The sequence below is a fragment of the Suricata suricatta genome, chromosome 5 (genome assembly GCF_006229205.1).
Source record: "Suricata suricatta isolate VVHF042 chromosome 5, meerkat_22Aug2017_6uvM2_HiC, whole genome shotgun sequence".
NCBI classification, from domain to species: Eukaryota; Metazoa; Chordata; class Mammalia; order Carnivora; family Herpestidae; genus Suricata; species Suricata suricatta.
The window spans coordinates 58,520,344-58,545,433 of record NC_043704.1 but is presented as its reverse complement, the minus strand read 5'-3'; the positions used below and the strand labels follow the sequence as shown (position 1 = coordinate 58,545,433).

At 42.6% G+C, this 25,090-nt stretch overlaps 1 protein-coding gene across 1 annotated transcript in view; it reads right to left on the bottom strand.

Moving 5' to 3' along the window:
- Positions 1-25,090, bottom strand: part of TMPRSS7 (transmembrane serine protease 7) — a 37,043-nt gene that overhangs the window by 6,841 nt on the left and 5,112 nt on the right. Inside the window, exons 4-14 of the mRNA XM_029938708.1 lie at positions 24,579-24,617; positions 23,674-23,902; positions 22,239-22,369; positions 20,037-20,149; positions 14,337-14,443; positions 12,713-12,849; positions 9,628-9,735; positions 7,142-7,252; positions 6,016-6,132; positions 4,656-4,827; positions 1,751-2,019 (exon numbers count right to left, since the gene is read on the bottom strand). Coding sequence (XP_029794568.1) covers positions 1,751-2,019; positions 4,656-4,827; positions 6,016-6,132; positions 7,142-7,252; positions 9,628-9,735; positions 12,713-12,849; positions 14,337-14,443; positions 20,037-20,149; positions 22,239-22,369; positions 23,674-23,902; positions 24,579-24,617 — 1,533 coding nt within the window. The remainder of the gene's footprint in view (positions 1-1,750; positions 2,020-4,655; positions 4,828-6,015; positions 6,133-7,141; positions 7,253-9,627; positions 9,736-12,712; positions 12,850-14,336; positions 14,444-20,036; positions 20,150-22,238; positions 22,370-23,673; positions 23,903-24,578; positions 24,618-25,090) is intronic.

Here is a 25,090-nt window from a genome sequence, read left to right as displayed (position 1 = left end):
AGATAAAAAGCTTCTGCAAGGCAAAGGAAACAATCAAGAAAACTAATAGGCAACCGACAGAATGGGAAAAGATAGTTGCAAATGACATATCAGATAAAGGGCTAATATCGAAAATGTACAAGGAACTCACCAAACTTAACAGAGAGGATTCTGACCCAAGGTCAGACTCAGTCACCTGCGCCCCTGAGCCATGTACGTCCTGCTTTTGGCAGGACCATGAGTCATAGCAGTTACCAACACTCGTGCGTCGAGAGGCCCACCCCTTAAGTGGACCAACACAAACTGATATGTGGGAGACTTCTGGGAACCATAAAAACACATCGGTCTGGCTAGGGTCCTTTCACTTTAATCTGTCGGGCTAAGATGATTCAGAAAAATAAACACGTGTACACTCATGCTTATAAAGGAAATGTCTCATGATAAGCTGGTTGAATAGACTCTTCCCTCCTGTGATACAGAATAATGAAGTTAAAGCCCTGAGCACAGTCCTGATAGATTACAGGTGTTCGAGCCAGGCTTAGCTGCCCTCCCTCGTTAGGACCCTGAGATCCCAGCAGGCCACTGTGACTGCATTAACTAAAGGAAGGCAGCTGCCCACAGTGCATCTTTGGAGAGTGTCAAGACAAGGCTAAGGGTAAGAGTCAAGATTTGGCAATGGCTGCGGAGGAATCAGATGCGTGGTTGCTAAGGGAAAGTGTTAGCCCTAACCTCTGGGAAGGTGTGTGCAAAGCTGTGGCTTCTTCCCCTCGGTATGTATTCAGAATCAACCATGAATCCCAGACCATGAAAAACCTTGGCCAGAGCAGATGTAAGGACTTCCCTGCCAATCTGACCTTGGTGCATAATGATAAAGATGTCTGCTCTGGTGATTGAATTGTAAAGAGGCATCCCCTCTGGGTGGGCCGATTCTAGGCTGCTGTGACCCTCAGGACTGAGTGAGCCGTCTGGGGAGCTGACACAGGCTGGTTTTCAGCCCTGACTCTCAGTCCCCTGGCAGACTTACCCTTGTGAGGGACATACTTGCATAGTCTTCAAGACAGCAGCCTGGTGAGTTGATACAATAGGGTGGAGGGGCAGGGGGGGTGTGTGAATGGGGGTATCTTCTCTTCTTTAAGAAAAGGAATCACTTCTTTGAATGAAAGGGAACCTCAAAGTAAAGAGGAACTGATCTTGTACAGTGGGAAACCTAGCAAGCCCCTCCAAGTTTGAAAGGGGCCCATACTATCTATCCAATCTTGCCTTGCTCATAGACCATCCTCCCTTACGAGGTGGGTCTTGCTTCTTTTGGGATAAGGGAAGAACACCACCAAACAGGAATAGTAACACCTTCCTCCTTCTACTTCTCAGAATCATCAGGAGGCTCAAATGAGACCATATACAAAACCCCTCTCTTTGGGGCATCTGGGTGGCTCAGTTGGTTAAGCATCCGACTCTTGATGTCAGCTCAGGTCATGATCTCACAGTTTGTGGGTTCGAGCCCCACATCAGGCTCTGCTGCACCCATGGTGAGGAGCCTGCTTGGGATTCTGTCTCTCCTCTCTGCCCTTTACTTGCTTGTGCGCGCTCTCTCTCTTTCTCTCTCTCTCTCTCTCTCTCAAATAAATAAATAAAGTTTATATATATATATATATATATATATATATATATATATTTTAATTCTCTGTGAACCCCATAGCATTATATCAGCAAAAGCTGGTATTATCTGGATTATCTGGAAGAAGAGGTCATGACCATCCATTCACATACACACCTGCTTCGTGCCTTCGGCCCCAGCCAGTTACCCAGCACTTCTCGCCACCACGCACTTTCTGGCCAGCAGGAGGAATGCATATTGGTTGAATGAGCTGTTTCAGGGTCTCAGGCCAGGCCGTACTGAGCTGTAGCAGGGCGATATCATAGTCGAAGGTCTGACTGTTATAGTACTCATGGACCACGATTCTTTTTACCGAGGAGACAAACTTGGCATTCCCCTGCACAAACATTCCAAGATGAGCAGTCCATGGTGTGGGGTCTGACAGCCTGGCGGAAAAGGAAGGGAGCACAGCTCAGTGGCTTGAAGGTCCATACATGGTTTGGATAGAATCGGTCTGCAGACAGATGAGGGCTGAGGAAAGGAGGCCTGCCTTTCAGACCCTACCGTATAGTCCCTGGCTCTGTCCACCGACACGGTAAAAAGCACTTTTCCAAGCCTCCCTTGTCTTCTGGTAAAACCAAATGATATAAGATGTCATGGGGGTGGTGCATGGTCTCTGTGTTCCAGACAATCCCATCACGCATCCTAAAGAATTGCTGGAAATTCTGTGACCCGATAACTTGTGAACCACACACAGGAGAAGAACATGAGTGGATGGAATTATGTTGTGACATTCTTCCTCTTCCTGCTGACAAAGGCATTTGCTGGGGACTGACAGGGCCAGTAAGACAGTGGTCTGGGGATCTTCTTGCCAAATTCGAATGATATTAATTCCCATATAGTTTAGAAATCAACGTGCTGGGGTGCCTGGGTGGCTCAGTTGGTTGAGTGTCCGACTTTGCCTCAGGTCATGATCTCATAATTCATGGGTTCGAGCCCTGCAACGGGTTCTGTGCTAAAAACTAGGTCAGAGCCTGGAGCCTGCTTCAGATTCTGTGTCTCCCTCTCTCTGCCCCTCCCCTGTTCATGCTCTGTCTCTCTCTGTCTCTCAAAAATAAATAACTGTAGAAAAAAAGAGAGAGAAAGAAATCAACATGCTATAAGCAGGAATTTAATGACATTCTTCTTGTCATCTGCCAGAAGACTTAAAGGTCACAGCTATAACTGCTCAAGCATGAGCATTCACAGGAGCCCTACTCTCTGTCAGCCCTTCCAGAATTGTAACTCCAAACAAATTTACCTGCACTTACCTTTAAAAACCTTCATGGCTGGTGTGAGGGATACAAGAGAGAGGCGGGTTATTGTGTAGGACGACTTTCACTGTCACTAACCGAATCACTGCTCTCTATTGGCTCAATGGAATCTTTCTCTGTATGGGGCCAGCTGTGTATGCTGAATACAGTATTAATAAACTCTTATCATCTACTAAACTTAATGTAGTTAGCAATAAGGCAGCAGAGGAAAGGGTCTCTATCTGCAGGCAGCCTGGCCTAGAATGAAGCAAAGCATTCCTAAGGTTTTCTCTCATATGGAAAAACAAAGGAATGTCCATAGGTTCTTTGAAGTGACAAAAAATACACTAATGCCAGTTGTGAGCACCTTCCAATGTTATGAAAAATCACCATGGCCTAAGACAGAGCATCTGAGCATGGGAGATGATTACCCACAATCTGGCAGAGAAAGAGGGAGAGAGAGAAAAACCATTGGTCCAGTTGTGATCATGTGATGTTTGGTATCACATACTGCTCACTGCTCTATTGCAAGATACTACTCAGTTATCAAGTTAAAATGTATTAGAAGGCCACCGGGGTGGCTCGGTCGGTTAAATGCCTGACTTCATCTCAGGTCATGATCTCAAGGTTCATGAGTCCCAGCCCCGCATCAGTCTCTGTGCTGGCAGCTCACAGCCTGGAGTCTGCTTTGGATTCTGTGTCTCCCTCTCTCTGTCCCTCCCCCGCTCATGCTCTGTCTCTCAAAAATAAACAAACATTAAAAATTTAAAAAAGAATAAACATTTAAAAAGTTTAATGGTGAATTTAAAAAATTTATTAGAAATGTTTTCTTGTGAACACCTGCAGAACCAGTTACTCACAATCCAAGATTATACTCTATTTGATCTTCATCTTATTTTGGCAGAGAGCTCCTAAAAACCCTTGGAGTTTGCTTAGTGAATAGTCACAAAGCTGTCTTTTGTTCTGTTGTTACGTTAACGAGGTGGACCCCACCTAAGGCTGGGAGCTGGTTGCTGAGAACTAACACTGTGATTGGAGGGTTGGAACTTCCAGTCCCAATGTGGGGTGGGGGGGGAGGGGCTGGAGGTTGAATCCATCACCAACGACAAATGATGTCATCAGTCACGCCTTTGTAATGAAGCCTCTATAAATACTCAATGCTCAAAAGGACAGGGTTCAGAGAGCTTCCGGGTAGGTGAATATTTGGAGATTCAGGGAGAACGGTGCACCCCTCCCCCTTTCCCTAAACGCTGCCCTGAGCATCTCTTCCATCCGCTTGTCCCTGAAGTTATGCCCTTTTACAGTGATCTAGAAAGTAAAATGTTCCTTTGGGTTCTATGAACTGCTCTAGCAAATCAATCAAAGAAAGGAACGCATGCCTGGAACCTCCAGTCTATAGCCAGTGGGCCCGAAGTGTTGGTGACAGCCTGGTCTTACCACTGGCTGAAGTAGGGGAGGAGGGGACAGCCTTCTAGGTATTAACCAGTTTAATCTGTCCCTATCTAATAGGTAAGATTGTAAGACACTCACTTGGCTGATGGCACAGAATAGCTTGGTGGTGTGGGAACCCTCTCGCCAACCACCATATTGCCTATGCCAAGTCCAATGCCCATGCCCCGCTCCTACACATGCACACACACACACACACACACACACACACACACACACACCACACACACCATTTGAATTGATGGGCTGTCTCCAGGGGCAGCATCCTTCCACAACTTGAGGGCAGATGTGTGGACTGTGATAAGAGGTGCCATCACAGAGTAAGAACCGAGATGCCCTACCTGTTTCCATGGAAACAGTGGGCCGCAGAAAGAAGCCACTCCCTGGAGATGACCGAGGCTCCGCAGTAGGCAGATCCCACAAAGTGGAGGCTGACTTGCCAAGGCCAGCCCCCTTCCTGGGTGTCAGTTCCCCCAATGATGCGGTGGACAGTGGAGGAACTCCTGCTGCAGCCTTTAGGAAAGGAAGGCTCACGTGATTTAAAAGCAGACTTGGAAGAAAAACCAGAAATTAGGTCAGGTGTAGCGCTACATTGGGAACCGATGTACCAGGCAAGCAATTTGAAACCTCTTGCTTATCTAGAGAACAGGCACCAATAAACCACTCCCTCCTTCCGGAAAACAGGCCAGGAATGTCTCCATATAATAAATCACATGACAGGAGGACGGGACTTGTTAGCAACGGCTGCCCGGATATGAACAATAGCCATGGGGCTTAGACTAGAGAGGAAAAGGTTAGTTCGAAGGCAATAGAATTTGAGAGTGGCTTTGGAGTGATGCTGATTTGAGAGGAAGTATTTGGGAGTGAATTTCTCAGTCCAAGACAAATGAAACCTGCTAAGGAAAACTAGTGATCAGAGCAATTATTTTCCAGTGTAAACAGTTTTGATAACAATGCATAGTTAACATGTTGCTGCCTGGACAATTAGGGACCACATATGGCAGATTACAGTTCTCAGGTCATAGCTAAAGAAAGAAGCAGCACTTGGCACCGATCATAACATAAGGCTTAAATAACAGTCATCCGCTGTGTTCCCATATCTATTTCTTTTCTAATGGATTTTTTTATTATTTAGGAACTTCTCCCTTGATTAGAATTCTTAGAATGTGAAAGTTCTCATTATAAATATCTGGTGCTTTAATGCACGTTATTAAGAAAGCAGATAGAATCCACTTTAGAATGGTTTTTAGTTTATTTATTTATTTATTTAGAGAGATAAAGGGCATGTGAGAAAGCATGTGTAAGCAGGGCAGGGGCAGAGGGAAAGAGAGAGAGAGTGAAAGAGAGAGAGAGAGAGAGAGAGAGAGAGAGAGAGAGAGAGAGAGAGAGAGAGAGAGAATCCCAAGCAGGCTGTGTGCTGTCTGCACAGAGCCTGATGTGAGGCTCGATCCCACAAACTGTAAGATTATGACCTGAGCCAAAATCAAGAGTCCAAGGCTTAACTGACTGAGCCACCTAGGCAGCCCCAGAATTTTTAATTTTGAAAAACCATTTCAGATGCTGTTTAACAATATTCGTTATTCTCCCCCAAACCGTGGCAACTTTTGCCAGGGCGATTTACACCAAGAAGGGCATGCACATGAAAAACTGGTGAACTGAGGAAGGAATACAGGGAGTCAGAAGGAACATATTTCTACTCACTGCAGCCTTGTTCATCGCTTCCATCTGGGCAATCCACAGTCCCATCACATTGTGCGTTTTGTTTCCTAAAGCAAATGTCATTGCCACACTTAAAAGTCCTGTTGTTACATGGAATGCCTAAAAATGAACAGAAGAGGGAAGAAGTTTTTCCAGCCCAGAAACAGACTTGAGTGAATGACACTCGGCTCAATCCTGCAAGGATGGTGTAGCCATGACATAGGTGTTGGCTGCTCTGGGAAATCTGACAGAGGGTGATGGAGCTACCCTAACAGTGACCAGTCCCCTCATCTCCGTAGAGGAAGGCAGGCACACCTGATGACAAGCAATCCGATGGCCTCTCCTTTCTTCCACTAGAGGTGAGATGCAAAGCAGTTGGCTGTATCAGTAGCTTAAGGCCATGGCCTCTTTGCTATTAATTATTTTGTCTTGTTCTCCAAGAAAAGTCTGAGCACAAATCAATACTATATTCAATCCTTTTATACCAGTAGGGGGAAAATGGGCGGGCTCTGTGAATCACAGCACCTGTGTTCACAACTCTCGCGATAATGTGTTTCAGCAGGGGCTAGAATACAGCATGTCCCATCGCGGGACTGGCAGGTCCCACCATATCACATCCTCAGTCTCTGTTAGTCTCAAACAGCATTAAAAGCAAGTAAGTGAGGGGCCTGGGTGTTCGATTTCGGCTCAGTCATGATCTCAAGGTTTGTGAGTTCAAGCCCTTGCATTGGGCTCTGTACTGACAGCTCAGAAACTGGAGCCTGCTTCAGATTGTCTCTCTGCCCCTCCCCCATTTGCACTCTGTGTCTCTCTCTCTTAAAAATAAAACATTAAAATTTTTTTAAAGTTTAAAAAAATAAAAAAGCAAGTAAGCAATGAAAATCTCCCCATATTCACTCAACGCACACACACACACAACACACACACACACACACACAATACACATACCCAACCCCAGTTAGTGCGACCAACTCTCCCCTTTTGCCTGAGGCCAAGAGGATTCCCTGGGAACAGGGTAGATCCTGGGAAAACTGGGGCAAATCAATTGGCCGAACCCCGCGGGGGCATTTCGGTTCTGACTTGGAAGAGTTTACGGAAACACATCGCGGGGCAGAGGACGCTCCCTCACTTTGAGTGCAGTTCTGCTCATCCTGACCATCCTCACAGTCCCTGTAGCCATCACAGACCAGAGGGCCATGTCGCCTGAAGGAGCTGGCGTTGCAGGCAGGTTTAAGAGTCACTAGAATGAGAACAGACAGAAAGCTCACGAGCCTGGAACACCAGCCGGCCTTTGAGTCCCAGCAGCGCCCCTCCGATGCGGCCAATGGTTCAGATGACTTACATAAAACAAAAAGTGTGTTTTCCTCAAAATTGACACCTGCATGAAAAAGTAGAGGTTGAGATTTTGCTGTAATTCCTAATGCTTTGAGTTTGTCAGATTGGGGTTTTGCTTTTGCATAAATGTGTTAAACTCTGCCATTTTGTTTACCTGATTATAATTAAATGCCTCCTGAGATTTTCTTGGAAGGACAGCCAAAGTCATAAGGTATTATCTAAATTGAGTTTGTGTATCTTTCCAAACAAAATGGGAGTGTCCTTAGATTAAGGGGTTTTGTTTTATTCATCTCTGCACCTCAAGTCCCTGACTACAAAGTAGGTGCTCATTAAAGGTTTGTTACCTAGATTAATGAATGTGAGATCTTAAAAGACAATAGGCTTATAATCTGTGTGTAAGGAAAACTCTTGTTAAAATCGTTTTGCCCTGGGGCACCTGGGTGGTTCAGTCAGTTGAGCATCTGACTCTTGATTTCCACTCAGATCATGAGTCCCGGGTCCTGGGATCAATCCCTGTCTTGGGCTCCATGCTGAGCATGGAGCATGCTTAACCTTCTCTCCCCGCTCTCCTTCTCTCTCTGCCCCCTCTCCTACCCTTGTGGCTTCTCACTCTCTAAAATTTAAAAAAAAAAAAAAAAAAAAAAGATTTTGCCCTGAGTAATCCATTTCCTGAATTAAGAAACAGCATCGTCAATCTATCACAATCGTTCTTCTTTGGAATATTTTCATGAATTGCCTTTGGACAAGTGACAGGCACAGTTATATTAACAAGCACTCTCTGAAGGTATGATTCCTTAGACATTTCCGGGTTTCTGCAAAGTGATCATTTTCGTTGTCTGCTCCTGTATTTCCAGCAGCCTCTCTTGTTGGGGGCGGGGGGAAGCAAGGGAGGATACTACTATCCTGAAATAGCTCCCAGAGCTCCCAGGAGTACCTAGCTGACTTCTAGAGAATCGTTTCCAAAATGGCACAGTGGTAAATAATCATTGTGATTATTGTGATCATCACATGTGATAAATGATTACCAAAAACAGTCCTTCTTATAAAGTAACAATAATCACTTCTGTTTGAAGCATCATAGCAGGAAACTATAATAATGTACAAAAATACCAGCAACCTCAATCACTATATAATGGCCAGGATTTATTTTCCTAAGCAACAGTAAACCCTGTAGATTGGAAAGGTCAATGAACCATAAGTTAAGAGACTTTTATTTTGTTTTGTCAAAAAACAAAAAAAGTATAGAAGCATGGGTTATTTTTCATGAATATGTTTTTCAGTGAGTTATATTATAGTAACTGTAACATTTTTCCGAGAATATGAAAGAAATTAAATAGCTTCACCATCACACTTGTATTTGAATTATGCTCTGGATCCTTAGGAGAAAGTGTTGCCAATGGTGTCATATGGTCCGGGGAATTATCCTCCCCATATTACTGCCTGGAACTGGAGGTAGAGTCAAGAATGATATGCAAATAGTAAGAAAAACCAGAAAGAGAGTATCTGTCCAAAATAAGAATACCCAATACCCTACCCCATAGTCACAGCAGATGTAATGCTGATGCAAACAATACTGGTAATTATAGTAATAATAATAATTCATTCATTCACAACAACTATGCTCCATAAATCATTATGTCCAAAGAGTTTACTTCTCTGCAGATTCTGAACTTCTCTCGACATAAAAGATCTACCCTTTAAACTAGGATTACCAGTTTAAGATTGTGGTTGATTGAATTAATGACCACAGATTCTCATTCCCTGTGGTAGTATTATACACCCCTAATCCTTACCAAGGCCCCAAAGTGTGCAGTATAAACTTGCCTTACCCTTGACTATGGCCTTAGCTATATGACTCACTTTGGCTGATGGAATATAACATAATAGCGTGCCAATTCCAAGCCCAGAACCTAAGAAGAGCCATGTGTTTTTTCTCACCTGTTTTTTACCTCTACCCTGCCATGGCTAGCCCAACAGTTCAGTAAGGAAAAGAGCCTTGAGGAGTAGACCCAACCCCAACCTGGAATGAACCAAATTTATGAGGACCTACTGCTCAATGCAGAACCACCCAGCTGAGCCCAGGCTAGACGTGTCATATCTTAAACAACCCTTTGATGCATGGCCAGTATAAATGATTGTTGTAAGCAACTGAGTTTTGGGGTTGCTTGTTATGCAGCGACAGATAATAGCTACAAAGACCCACGATATATGCCAGTAGATACAATGGCCCAGAAATGTTATTTCATCATAAGAAAGCCATAGTAAAACTTGAATACCCACCACAGAAAAGCTCATCACTTTCATCAAAGCAGTCATTTACTCCATCACATCGCTGTGCCTGAGGGACACAGAAACCAGAGGAGCATCTAAAAGATCCAACAGGACAGGCTAGAGATGATAAAACACAGAAAATCTTGTGTGAGTCCCTAAAAGTCGTCAGAGCACATTCACAAAGAACGATGATGTTCAGATGGTTAAGGAATTGACAATGTAGCGATAGTAATTACATAATTGCTCTATCAGATCAAGCTATAGGTGGTAACTAAAAGACAAAAGAGGTGAATTTAGGAGAGCAAAGAAAGTAAACTAATGCACTGGAAGCTCTGAGTCAACACTGCATCCAGGTCACATGTACAATCAAACTTCTACTACCTCCATTGTTGACTCAGATCCACAAATCTGGATTTGTCATTGACTTAGAGAAAGCAAAAGCTGGAAGATACTTTAGAGTCCAGCACACTTAACATGCAGTCTTTAGACTCCCCAGGGAGTTATAAATGGCCTTCTGGTATCTCTGAATCCTGTATGATCAGATGCATTATTCTGAGGAATCTGCTCTTAATTCCATTATCAAGTGACCTCTGTTCTCAAGTATATTAGTAACCATTAATCTTAGACACTTGGACCTGCAGAGATTAGGGACTGGCTTCAAAACTCAGGACTCCTGCCTTCTACCTCCCAGTCCACTTCAACTAGGCTGCTCACCAAAGATGCATTCCCTGCCTGATCTTGAATCATAAATCCTGAGCATATAGCTAAATATATTAGAAATACTAAATCCTCCTTCGCTGCTATGGTCTGAATGTTTATGGTCCCCACAACTTCATATGTTGATATCCTAATGTCCATTATGATAGGAACTAGGGCCTCAGGGAGGCGATTAAGTATTGAAGGCAGAGGCCTCATGAATAAGATTAATGTCCTTATAAAAGAGGCCCCGCAGAGCTCCCTCACCCTTTTCCACACATCAGGATACAAGTCTGTGACCCAAAGAGAGCCTTTGCCTGACCATGCTGGCATCCTGATCTCAGATTTCCAGCCTCCAGAACTGTAAGAAATAACTTCTGTTTTTTATAAGCTATCCAGTCTGTGGTAGAGTAGCCGGAGTTGATGAAGACACTCCTTGTGCAAAAGAATGGGGGAAAATGCATGCTCAGATCCACCACTATTTCACTGGGACAGGATGGAGAGTTTCTAGAAAATATTCATGGTTTGGGGTGCCTGGGTAGCTGAGTTGGTTAAGCGTCCAACATCGGCTCAGGTCATGATCTCACAGTCCATGGGTTTGAGTCCTGCATAGGGCTCTGTGCTTACCGCTCAGAGCCTGAAGCCTGCTTCAGATTCTATGTCTCTCTCTCTCTCCCTCTCTCTGCCCCTCCCCCACTCATGCTCTGTCTCTCAATAAATGTTAAAAAAATTTAAAAATATATATATATTCATAGGTTGAAGAAACAATTAAAAGTAAGAAGGCTCATGGAGCACCTGGGTATCTCAATGGGTTAAGTGCCTGACTTCAGCTCAGGTCATGATCTCGCAGTTCACAAGTCCGAGCCCTGTATGTTGACAGCTCAGAACCTGGAGCCTTTGTCAGATTCTGTGTCTTCCTCTCTCTGCCCCTTCCCCACTCACACTATGTCTCTCTCTCTCTCTCAAAAATAAATGAACATTAAAAATTTTTAAAAGATACCATGACTATTTACCTATATTCTTGCTGAAAATTGTAGTATTCTGATATTCAGAAGTGTAATACTTCAGATCCAGAAGCACGCATATTGGCAAAGAAGGTTCTAAATGAGCTTTCTGTCAGTCTGATCCTCATGGACTTCTAAATGGCTAGCCCTTATTTGTCCCCTTTTAAAATTTCCTGAGTCAACATCTACTCTCTCCAGCTCTGAAGACTTCCCTCAAACACTGCTCTTCCTCCTGACCACTTCCTGGCCAGTGTTCCAGTGGTTCTTGGTGTGAAGTGCAACATTGTGAGAGCTGATATTCGAACTCTCCTTGAGTGCCAGCCGTCCCTACGGGTCATGGACCAAAGTGAGGCACAACAGTTGCCCTGTGATCCACCAAATGTTGGCATTAACACCATATTTGCAAAGATTTATGAGCAAGAACAATACATTAAGAAATAGACGTCTCCATTTAAAAAAAGGACGGGGGTTGCTCCTGGGTGGCTCATTCAGCTGAACGTCTGGCTCTTGATGTTGGCTCAGGTCATGATCTCACAGTTCATGAATTTGAGCTCCACCTGAGTCTTGGTGCTGATGGCGCAGAGACTGCTTGGAATTCTCTCTCCTTTCTCTCTCTTTGCTGCTCCACTGCTTATGTGTGCATGTACTCTCTCTCGCTCTCAAAATAAACATTAAAAAAAAAGAGAAGAAGGGGCACCTAAGTGGCTCAGTCAGTTGAGAATTTGACTTAGGCTCAAGTCATGTGCCCAGTCAGGTTCTGTGCTAACAGTTCAGATCTCTGAGCCTGCTTCAGATTCTGTGTCTCCCTCTTTCTCTGCCCCTCCCTTGCTTGTACACTATCTCTCTCTGTTTCTTGAAAATAAATAAATGTTATAAAATGATTTAAAAAAACCCAAACATGTCCCATACTTCAGAAATAATGTAAGAAACTATTCTTCAATTGTAACAAATAATTCTATTATTTCTTCTATAATTTAAACTATAGCAGTAATAAATACATAATTTTATGTATTTTTATTATACATTTTATACAACACACATTTATAATATATTTATTTGTGTATTCCTATAATGTATAATAGTAAATAGCAGAAATAAATCTGTTTTTAAAGTTTATTTATTTATTTATATTGAGAGAGAGAGTGGGAGAGGGGCAGAGAATCTCAAGCAGGGTCCATTCTGTGAGCACAGAGCCCAATGTGGGGACGGGAGGGAAGCTCAGGCCCACAAACCATTAGATTATGACCTGAGCCGAAGTCAGACACTTACCCACCCAGGCGCCTCATAAATCCATCAATTTTTATTCCATAATTTCTCAAGTTTTAGAGTTATAAAGTCTTAGCCTCTGTTTAACTATTTATTTAGATTTTCTGAAGGGCTAATCCCAGGCTTACGTTGACTAATGTTGTAACTGCCATATTCCACCAGAAATGGCCTGTCCGAAAGCCTTGAACTGCACTGCAGCTGAATGTGAGCGAGCGGGCTGGGCACTCGGAAAATCGTCTGGTGATCCATGTGGGAGCCACAGTACCTGAGGAGACAAGAGTCAGGGAAGAGGGTGTGCCGGCTGCACTCCCACTGACAGTGAACTCACTACTACTTAGGTACTTGGGGCTTCCCAAGAGGGGATGCTTGGGACGGAGCTAACAGTAGTTATCCATTCTATGCAAAGTCACTGTGATTGAGTAACTTCTGTCCCTTCAGTTTTCTACTCTGCTAAATACAACCACAGTACCATTACTCTTACCTGTTGTTTTCCTCACAAACGCTTATAAACAGAAGAAATACAGGTCTTCTCTTTTTTTTGCATAAATAACCATGTAACAATAAGAATTGCCTGCTTTTGCCCACAAACCTATCTCTAGAGCAGAGTGTAATCCATGAGCTGAGGCTGAAAATATGCAAAGAATCCTAGAAACGTTAAAGTAAAGTGCATGCAATATTTTTTCAAGCTAAAGTGAAAACTGGGGTGCGCTTTGAGGCTTGTCTTTGGCAAAGTTTCAAAGTAGTAATGTCTGACTGCAATATCTCCTTACCTTGACTTTTTTTTACCTCTTGTCCTAAGAGAAAATGTTCCTCCTGTTAGGAATTCTATTTCTATGAGCACTGTGGTTAGTAGAACATGAAATATTATAACCCTGGGGGTCCACGATAAGTTAGGTCTCTGCTCTGTGGAGGCAAAGATTTTTCCCAGGGTGAAGCCTGCAAGGTCTCAAAGGGGAACAGCAAACACACCAGTTGAGGACTGGAATCTGTGAATGTCAATTACTCCTGGCTCCCGAAGCACTTGGAAGCCACGAAAGTTCCATGGATCAGATGCTGGCATTCTATGGGAGGACCAGAGAGGTAGCCCATGATTTTAAGGTTCAAAAGAGCAAAGTGTTCCTTTATATTTTAGGAAGAATGTTTTGCAGTAGGTTAAAGTTCGGGCCCTGATGGGCTGGTAGGCTGACTCCTGGAACAGAGGAAGTGATAACAGCTACAGGTAGGTGGGCACTTGGCCAAGTGGAAGCCAGGCTCTGGGAGGCACCTGGCATCCACGTTAATCTCTTGGGGCCTCAGTCTACTCCAGTTGGTCATCTTGGGATCAGATTCTTGTGTTCGAAAAATATGATCACTGTTATTTGTGTCTCATAGTGATTTTATTGGTGCTCTCCATTAGCATTTCCTAGAGCTTTCTTGCAAAGATGAATCTTACTGGGATGTCAAGGCAGAGTCAAGAAGAAAGGAATCTTTGAACCAAGGTATTTTTGTAAAGTATAGAGTATGCACAGTCACAGCCCAGAAGCAAAGAACGGTGGCCCAGCAAGGACATGGGAGCCACAAGACATGGATTTGAATCCTGGCTTAATCACATAGGAGCTGAGTGACCTTGAGCAAGTTATTTAACTCCTGTATCCTTCAATTTCCCTATCTGTAAATAGTTAAGTGCAAACTCTTTGGGGGGCAAGGAATCCAAGGTCTTGAACCTTTAGGTAAGGCCTTTCAACAGACTCCTTACGTTTGGAACCCACTTACATGTGTTCATTAATTTCCCACCATCCATGGTCACAGCCTTTCACACTCTTCTTGGTTATTGAATAGTTATGGAATTTCAGTGCTATGCCAAGTGTTGGCAGGGAAGTCTGTGAAAAACAAACATTCAGTCAGAAAAATGTTTCAGTTGAAGGACATGTTTCAGCCTAAGTTTCCTCACTGGGAACTCATTCCCTCGGCTTGCTGCTTTTAGGCCATTTTATTCTTTGTGCCCTATTACATAGAAGATGGGATTCAGTAGGCAGAGAGGGAAAGAATACGACCTGAGGTCCCTGCGTGGGGAAAAACACATATTTTGGAACAACGTTGGGAGTGTCTGACCACAGCAAACCCCCCTCAGGCACAAGGTTCCTCTTAACTGACACCACCTACTCCCCTTCAGGTTCCCTCAGGAATTTGACAAAAGACCTAAGTATGGCCATCGGCCACCTCGCATACAATGAAAACGAGCCCTCCAGGAACGGACAACCCAGCACCTAGAGTGATCTGGCCAAAAAGGGTGGGACCGGAAGAAGGAACAAGGGGAAAGGGAAGGGGAAGGGCTGACCAGAACCTCAGGAAACAAGGACCCTTCTATAGTCCTCAGTTGTTCACTTTCAAACGTCCCCTCTCCTTAAAGAGAGCTTTCCTACTACTCTTCCTTTCTAACCTTATATTCTAATAAACTTTTGCCTGCTGCTCATTTTGTGTCCACCTCTTCCCTCTTCCAAGTGGTGAGACGATGAGTCCTGGGTATTGTGGGAAAAAATCCTGCAACGCTATGGCCTCTGGTGGGCTAGACCGGTGCCCCCTCCCCTGCAATAAGCCAGAATGAGGAGAGCATAATAGAGAGGGAAGTGGGTGGCCCAGGGCGAGGGAGCCTCCCTAAGGCCCCAGTTTAGGGTGAGCTGGGTAACATGGCACACATTAGATTATCTCTAGGGGTCAGTTTCCACCTTGTAAACGAGCTTAACTTTGAAAACACCCACTGGTTAATGAATGCACAGTTTCCTCCTTCAGTAACAATGGCATAACTCATTTGAAAGCACCCTTCAGATTACTTAGATAAAAGAGAAATGAATCCGCATCGTCTTCATATTAAATCCGGGTATTCTTGAAGCCAGTTGCTAAGTCACTCCCAGGTCTACTGAGACCAGAGCAAACAAGAAAGAGGTTGCACATGCCCATGTGAATGCACACACACACACAGCTGACCTCTTTATGGCATTATGTGACATACACACACATTTTGTTGGTTATGTCATGATTTGAGTTTTTAAATTAAAAAAAAAAATTAATGTTTATTTTTGAGAGAGAGAGACAGAGGGCAAGCAGGGAGGGGCAGAGAGAGAGGGAGGCACACAACCCGAAGCAGGTTCCAGGCTCTGAGCGGTCAGCCCAGGGCCCGATGTGGGGTTCATGACCCCAGCTGAGAAAGTCAAACGCTTAACCGACGGAGCCACCCAGGTGCCCCTCCTTTTTTTTTCTTAAAGAAATTAATTTTAACCACTTATACTTATTGCTCCGACATTTAGTGTTGTAGTGGTGTCATTTGTATTTGTGATGTATTTGAGTCCTATTTTACAGAAGAAGTCAAGACTAACCCCAAATAAGTGACATTCCCAATGTTACCCTGCATTTTTCTGAAGGTCCCCTTTTTCTCAGTGTATCAGGCCACCGCGAACACGGACAGTGAGGGATCATGGGAACGGAATTGTCTTGGGTGTGGCACAAGCCAAGGGCTTCTGAGAACATACATCGATTTCCCCCCCCAGTCTTGCCATCTAACTGTTGCTTCATGCTAAAAATAACTGAGAGATAATAAGCATCTAGAGTAATTCCTGTAATATTCTAGCATAAGAATATATTCCAATGGAACCCTCCACAGGAAACTGACATGGGCATTTTCACTGTGTTCCCTTGCTCCAAAGTAAAGATTTATATGCACCCCCCCCATCTCCAAAGCCTCCCCACAGAGAAAGGAAGTCAGTCCTCTTGCACACCAGATTCCACTGACACAGAATTGCACACAAGTCTATGCTTGAGCCCAGATCGGCCTAGAGGCACTACTGATATTCACCAGCTTGACAAGGGGGGAATGCAGTGCAGTTCCACAAAGCACCCGGAGCATTTTTGCTCAACAAAGGGACAAAAATTAAATACAGCTAAGTATGCTATTTCTTTCTATGTCCTGTATTCGCTGTTCCCACTGCCCAACCCCGCCTTTGCTTTGGGAACTTTTACCAAATACAGGGAGAAATTCTCCTGATCTAGACCTGCTGTGTTGAAATATTTCTCTAGTCAGCAACAGCGACAGGATGCAGAACTTGCTTTATACTTGTCACCTCTCACTCTCCAGTGGTTCTATACCTACAACTCAACCCATCTCCCACGGGCACTGGAAACTTCCGTGGTTAGATGCTCGCCACAGAAGCAGGGAAAAGGGATTTCCTAAGTGATAAGAGGAGGTGAATTTACATGGCCCACAGGACTCTGCTTATGTGGGATTCATCTAAACTGGTGGGTGCTAGGCTGATGGCACTGGTGATATAACAATTCAAAACCCCACTCCACGTTTGTCTCCCAAGATTCCGTACCAAATGCATTAGTTGAAAAACAAAAAGAAGAAAGGCAGAAAGGTAAATATTAAAATAAGGTATGAAACATAGGGAAGCTGAACTTTAGGAACCTAGAAAAGGAGGGGGTGCTGAATTTACTGATGAAGGGGCACATGATTCCTTTTAATGCTGCCTGGGTCACTTTCTATTTGAGTAACCTCTGGCAGATGGCTTGCCGCCAGTTCTATTTCCTTATCCATAAAATGTGACCAGCGTCTCTCTCTTATGTCAGAGATATGTTTTAAGAGCAAATAAAAATGTGTGTGCCCTAAAGAAATGCAGGTGACCTGTTATAAACCTCAATATCCCTTTCTGCTTTTTCTTATTTCACCATACCTTCCTCCTGCACAGTGGTTATGTGCCTGAAACTGACATTGAGTAAATATTTGTTTATTCTTGGGAGAAGAATGAAAGGAACTTTAAGTTGGAGTGGGAGTTAATCCTGCTCAGGTAAATGAGACTTTAAAAACTCAGCTGAGGGGTGCCTGGGTGGCTCAGCTGGTTGAGCTTTGGACTTCAGCTCAGGTCATGATCTCATGGTTCATGGGTTCAAGCCCCGCATCTGGCTCTGTGCTGACAGCTCAGAGCCTAGAGCCTGCTTTGGATTTCATGTCTTCCTCTCTCTCTGCCTCTCCTCTGCTCATGCTCTGTCTCCTCTCTGTCTTAAAAATAAATAAATACTTAAAAAGAAAGAAGAGAAAACACTCAGCTGAAAGTGAGTTTGTGAAAGGGATTGATTGCTCTTCAGTTACATTTGGAAATCCAACCAGGCGCTAAGAAGGATGGAGGATAATAGATTGTGTATTAAACGTTTTATTGTTTTATCATGACTTGAGTCAATATTTTTATCACTTAGGTCATTCTTCCTAGTTGTTTGTAATAAATTCAAAGCTACTTTAGAGGTGATTTTTTTTACATGATTTCCATTTGCAGAAATATGCAATCACACAATTTTGGGTGGCTATTCAAAGTGGTCTGAGAAAGGAACAACTTTATTTAACCTCCATGCTGAGGAGGAGCAGCCTTGACCTCTGGGAAATGGTGTCACCCACTGAGTCTGTCCCTAAAATTTCCTGTCTTCCCTCTCCCATTATCCACTCTCCCAATGGCATGCTTTTTTCCTTATTAAGAATTCTCTTTTACTCAGCTTTTCTAACCCTCAGCCCCTAGTGAAGCAGAATTGGATATTCTAATTTACACTCTGACTAGAGCAGTGACTCGGGCTCCTCACTGTAGAGTTTATGGTTTATTATAAGATCCCATTTATTTCACCTCAAAAGAATTTCAAACATTTGACAGAGCCTTGGGGAATGGTGCCGTTCTTGTTCTGGATGCCATAAAAAAGATACATCTGCTTTTTGGACAGATGGAAGAGACAAATTTGAGGTCTCTCCTCTTCCTTCCCCAAGTTGTGAGAGTTACTTGAGGTACTGAGATTCTGCTGCCCTGATGAGGCATTAAGAGTCTGGTGGTGAGCGAGTCCAGAACCTTTGCATTTTAGTTATTTTGGAAAAGTTTGCAACAATGATTTTTTAAAAAATACTTTAAGGATGTATGCTATTAGGTCACTGAGACTAAGTACACATTTGGGTGTAATAAAATTATTAAAAATATTTAACTCTTTGGGGCACCTGGGTGGCTCAGTCGGTTAAGCATCTGACTCTTGGTTTCAGCACAGGTCATGATCTCATGGTTCATGAACGTTGGGCTCTGTGCTAACAGCACGGAGCCTGCTGGGGGTTCTCTGTGTCCCTCTCTGACTCTCCCTGGCTCGTGCTCTCCCTCTCTCTCTCAAAATAAAGAAATAAACATTAAAAAAAAAATTTAACTCTTTGTGCACTAATTACATATACAGCAAGCACACTTCTGCCTCAGGGCCTTTGCCTCACCCGTTGACTGTGCTGACAATACTTATCCTAGAAACGGGTACAGTTAGTTCCCTCATCTCTCTCAGGCTTCTGTGCAAATGTGCCCTTGTTGGGGAGGCTTTCCCTCACCATGCTATGTAAGGCAACAAACTCCTGACCTATCCTTCATACTCCTGACCACCCACTCAGGTATAGAGCCCCCATCCCCGCTTTGTTCTCCATGGCACCGTGTAACTCACACGTTTTGGTTGCCTGTCTTCCCCTAATGTATGCTAAGCTCCATGTCAGATATCATGGATCCCAGTGTCTGACACATAGTAGGCAGTTAATAATAACATGTTGAATGAATGCAAACATCAACTGCTTGCCAATTACATCGACTTGCTATGTCCCACAAAAATGATTTTATACATATAAGCTGAAAGAGCCTATGACCCTCCACAAGACATTAAAGTTGGAGAAAGAAAAAGAGTCATAGGCTAAAATTTTAAAGACAAAAAATTGAATAAAAGGATGGAATTCTCTGATAAGGACCAGATATATATATATTTCATATAAATTTACATCTTGGTTTGCTTACACAACTGAAATATACATGGCCTAGTTCAATTTATTATTTCTTTATTATTCTTACTATAATGCTGATAGTGAAATAAGTAAACATTGGTGAGTTCTACCATAGTAAAACAAAACAAAACAAAAAACCCAAATTAATCCTGTAACAATGTCTTTGCATTAAAAATTTTTTTATGATGTTTATTTATTTTTGAGGGAGAGAGAGAAAGAGTGAGAGTATGGGGAAGGGCAGAGAGAGAGGGACACACAGAATCAGAAGCAGGCTCCAGGCCCCCAGCTGTCAACACAGAGCCCAACGTGGGGCCCGAACTGTGAGATCATGGCTTGAGCTGAAGTTGGACGCTTAACTGACTGAGCCACCAGGTGCCCCTGTCTTTGTATTTTTTTTAAATACAAACAAACAAAATAACAATTGGAAAAATAAGCCCTTCTGCAAAGAACAGTTAATGTATGGGCAGAGGGTTGAAATTATAAGGAATTTTCATGTTCTAGGTAAAATATTTGATTATGGTTTAAGTATTATAAAATTAACTAATATTCTTTTTGTAGTAAAAAAAATAAAGGTAATTAAATTTAAAAATAAATAGTTACTAAACATAAGATAACAATACTTTTCTAAAATAGTGGTAAAACTAGGTTACCTGAAATTTCCAGGTACACTTGCATTTCGGAGGATAGTAGCTTGGGTAATATGGACTTGAAACTTTCCCTTCGAAGCCGGTGATTTCTTTGACCAATACTGTGTTTTCACACTCTGAAAAAAATATCCAGTAATAGACAATGATTTGTGTTTGTGCGATTATGGGAAATGCACTGCATTCATTTCTTAAACTACAAATGCACACTCCCTGATCAACAAGCTTAGATGGTTTTTGAAATTTAAGCTAATTTTTCCAAAAAGAAATAGTAGCATACAGATATATAGCTAAACTTCTTGTTCGAATTCTATCTTTGTTTTCAGATCATGTATTTTGACTACAGATCTAGAGGATGCTATTACTCTCTTTAAAAACAGTTTAAATATATTTTTTAAATCTGAGCTTACTTGTTTAAATTAGTGTATATTTGTTCCTGAAGAAATACACCCAGTTTACACAACATGTTGTCCTGTTTGTATAAAACAATCTAAATGTCTATTCTTTTTTATTATTATTATTTTACATTTTTGACAGGGAGAGAGAGTAAGAGCATGAGCTGGGAAGGAACAGAGAAAGAAGACACATAATCCAAAGGAGGCTCCAGGCTCTGAGTCAACGCAGCCCAATGTGGGGCTTGAAACCATGAACCGTGAGATCATGTCCTGAGCCGGTCAAACAGTCAACTGACTGAGCCACCCAGGTGCCCCCTCTAAATGTCTATTCTTACTGTATTGTCATCCATCTGCTAAAATGTAATTTCCTACAGAGTATTGGTTTTTTTATCTATTTTGTTTGCTACTCTTTCCCTTACACCTGGAATCATCCCTGGCATGTAGTACATACTTAATAAATGTTTTTTCACAATATTTCTGAGACAATCATATTTTTAATCTTTGGAGCTGGATATAATTTTCAACGCACAACATCTCAATTTTGTTCAATTTTGTTTAATAAATCAATTTTACATTTAGTTTTGTAATAATTTGACAGAGAAAACCTATCAAAATAAGCCACTGCCTTAAAATGTAGATGGACCTGTGGAGCTGTGACCATCTAACTTAGGCCAAATCCACTGTCCTCCTCACCCATATCTGTCATTCTGATCCTTTTGCCCCTTTGGTGCTCATAGAGAAATTACCAGGACACCATCTGTAAGATCCGACCAGCTACAAGGCAACACATATTACAAAAAGACTGAAGTTTCAGTGAAGGCTCTTTTTATTTAGTCTTGTGTTGTTTCACTTCATCAACCCACATGAAAAAGAGAAGAATGAAAGGGAGCTGGGTCATTTTTTGCTCATTAAATCTTGGTGTTACTTCACCTGCACCTTCTAGGATGGCATTCCCATGCACTGCTATTAAGGAGAATTCACGAAAGACAGCCCCCTCTCCCCGGGCTAGGTACTGAGCTATTGTCACTCAGCTCTGTACCCACCCGTCTCTACTCTCTACTCTGTTCCGGGAAGCCATGGCGGGCACTCTGCAAATCCCTTCTCCCTTTTGCCACTTGGCTTCCAACTAGGGTGTGTCAATAGAGGGCGCTAGAAGACTGGAGGAGGAAGAATGGGGCTTCCTGTGTATTTCCTTTCCTCTTCCTGGGAGTGTCAGCCCCCCCAAGGATCGCGCTTCCCACCCTCTCATGCAGCTATACTTTGTCCCTGTAGCCGAGTTGAATCCAGTTAGCAGTTTTCCCAACTTCCACTTTATTGCAAAAGTGGATACCAGCCGCGGCTGTCAACTCTCTGGTACCCGCTCCTCCACAGTCTGGGTCCCAAGTCCATGAACACCTGCCTCTGAACTCAGAGACAGCAGCACCAGCCTGGCACCCCATTCCTCAGAAGTCTGAGTTTCAGGCCACAGACCCCTCCTCCACACTGTAAATTGTCATCATTCTGGCCGCTTTCCCTTGTTCCCCCAGACCTATGGGGTGGCGATTGCTTCCTGCATGTATTTATTATCTACATAATACCTTACAGTTTTCTTTTCCCCGTTTGAGTTAGCTAGCTAACACCTTTATACCGAGTTAGTTGTTCTTCACGTTAAATTCTCAGTTTAAATACTATGATCTCTCTCCTCTGACTGGACCCTGAGTCAAGGTCCCTGACTAATGCAGCTAGTACTACAACACAGCCTAAGGAGAGAAAAGACTGAAGTATCATACCACATATTTTTCAAGGTGATGTTTTTCAATTAGGAAAGACTTACTTTGTTCTGGAATGACCTCGAAAAATGCCCGGATTCCTGATAGCCTCCGTATCTGAGGAGACTTAAATGCCACCAACATGAGATTATTTGTGGAAACAAAGGACATTATCGTTCTTGTGGGTTCACAAATTCTGAAACCAGATAACAGAACAAAAGTATATGAATAGTAGGTTATTGGGGAGTGAGCCTCTCTCCACCACTAATTCCACACATCTCCTGGGTCCTCTACACAGTTCTGGTTAGTCTGACTCTGCCAGCCAGATCGTCATCAATTAGAGGCCACAGGGCACGATGGAGGGGAACTGATAAAGGTAGGGAAACTTTTGCCTAGTACTACCACAGAATTTTCCTGATGGCCATCACTGGACCCTCCTTGAGAACAAACAAGGCATAAACAGCCATTTAAATGGCTACAGTTATGAGCTTAGCTCTAAGGAAAATGGGATTCAGAACTCAGCTCCATCACTTAACAGGCTGAAAGACTCTTGAGTAAAAAATCTTCATAAATGCCAGGTCCCCTGCCATAAAAACGATAGTAATGACTATGGCACACTCCTCATAGCATTTTAGTGAAGATTAAATGAGATAATAGCACAATATGTCTGGAAGGATGAAGAGAAGCAGTAATAATGACTGAGGAATGGGAGCCAGTGACAAACCTACGTTTCACCATGTACCATTTTACAGTGTTCAAATTTTTAACATGCAAAATATAAATTCCAAAATATAAGTTCATACATACCTACATATATACATAAAACATTGTTTTATTCATACATAAGCACTATTAAAAATAATAATGCACTTAATAATTAATGCACAGTAACAAATAGTACATTTTTAATAAAGTATAACTATCATTATTAAGATATTAAGCACTCAAAAATATGTCTACTGGCACATAAAAATATTAGCATATGTATATGTATAAGTGTGCAATTACATATCTATATATGAATGAAAATATTTGCAAAAACATAATAGACAGTTGTTCTGGGTAATGGGATTGTGAAATACTGATACTGTTTTCACTGATTTGACATCACTTTCACAAAGAACATTGTGTTCTCTTTATAAGGGAGAAAATGTTTGTTTTACTAATGCTACGTAATCATCATAGAGTACTTATTCTCACACTCCAATGAGAGCGATTGCAATAAAAGTAAAGTTAAACAAAAAAAAAATCTGTTATATTTCAGAAATATTCCAAAAAGTGGCTGAAATTCCTGCTCCACTGATTTTGACTGTTGTATGTTACAGGTAAAAAGCAAGCAGTGTGTCTGATAGGCTCTGGCTAACACAGGGCATGCTCGGTAAGGCATGGGGCAGTCTTTGATCTCAGTACACACAGAAATAGTTTTAAAAGTCTAAGGGAAACACGATACTGACAAAGGTAGACACTGTAAAAGGTCTTTTCACTGGCTGACCAGAGTACCTGTACAAGACGGTGCTCCAGATTGGCATGAGGGAGTCATAAATGGTCAGGGAGTCGGTGACACAGTTGTCAGCTTCGATCTGGACGGACTCTACCGAGAGACGAATCAGGTAGCCCACCACGGCCACCAGCTTGAAGTGGCACATCAGCCTCCCCGAGGTTGCAGAAATCTCCAGAGGGTAGCGAAGAGACAGATGATCTGCATAGAAGTCCTGAGAGCAGCCTTTGTCTGTGGAGACAGCACTTAATTTTGTTTCGCTTCGGAAATGGCCTTTCTAGACATCGCTATAGAAGAGCGAGGAGCAGTCCCACAAGGCAGGACATCTGCCGTTTTTACCAGCCTGAGTCCGCTCCCCTTTCTTCTGGTAGCAGCACCCATATCTTACTCTGAGAAAATATCTGCACTCTGATTATGTGGTTTGGTTGGGGCTGAGCTCACTTGTATGTCCAGAGCTGGGCACATGACCCAGACCAGCCAATCAGAATAAGAGAAGCTGGTTCAAAACCGGGCATGCCAGCCAATCTGAGACAGTAAGTACAGCACCAGGACTTCCACAAAAACTATCGGGAAAGTTGTGCAGGGTTTTTTTTTTTTTGTTCTACCGTTGCTGTTACTAATATATTATAAGCTTGGATCTTTTGCTGACATTTATGACACTGCATTAGAATGCACTTGATGAAGCTTCAGCAGGGAAAAGCAGAGATGCTGAGTCCTGATAGATTTTATTTAAGAATCTGGCCCCAAACATGCCTGAAGCCAGCACAATCTCTCCGTATGTCCCAGTTACATACTGGCGACTGAAAGAGGACTAACAAATACCACCATTTGAAAAAGAAAACTATAGCCAAAAAGGATACTAATTTAGAGGCAGTGGAGGAGAAACTATGTGTCATAATTTATTTACCTGCTCCTATGGTTGAAGAGTAATCAGACCGAAGCCCAGCTGCATTGAAAAAACACACAGAAAAGAAACTGTCAGTTCCAGCATATCATTTTGTTAGCATTTTCCATAGTAAAAATGATTTTTAGTCTTTAAAAGCAATTCATCATATCTGGGATGTGCTTTAAAATAATCCGGTGAGGGTAGGGGGAGTTTCTTGTGTATTTACAGAGCAAGGGTGATGGCCGTGAGTTGATAGTTGTTGAAGCGGAGTAAAGGGTTACATGAGAGTTCGCTGTACTATTCTCTTTACTTTTCTGTGCTTGAAGTCATGCATAGTAATACGTTTTAAACATCTTTAAGGTAAAAAGCAACCAAACAAATACAATAATAAATAGTCCTATATCTGAAATAGTATTTGTGGTGTAAAATTTTCCACTAGAGATTTTTCATGCATGCATTTAATACTTATCATCCACATACTACATGCCTGGCATATATATATATATATATATATATATATATATATATATATA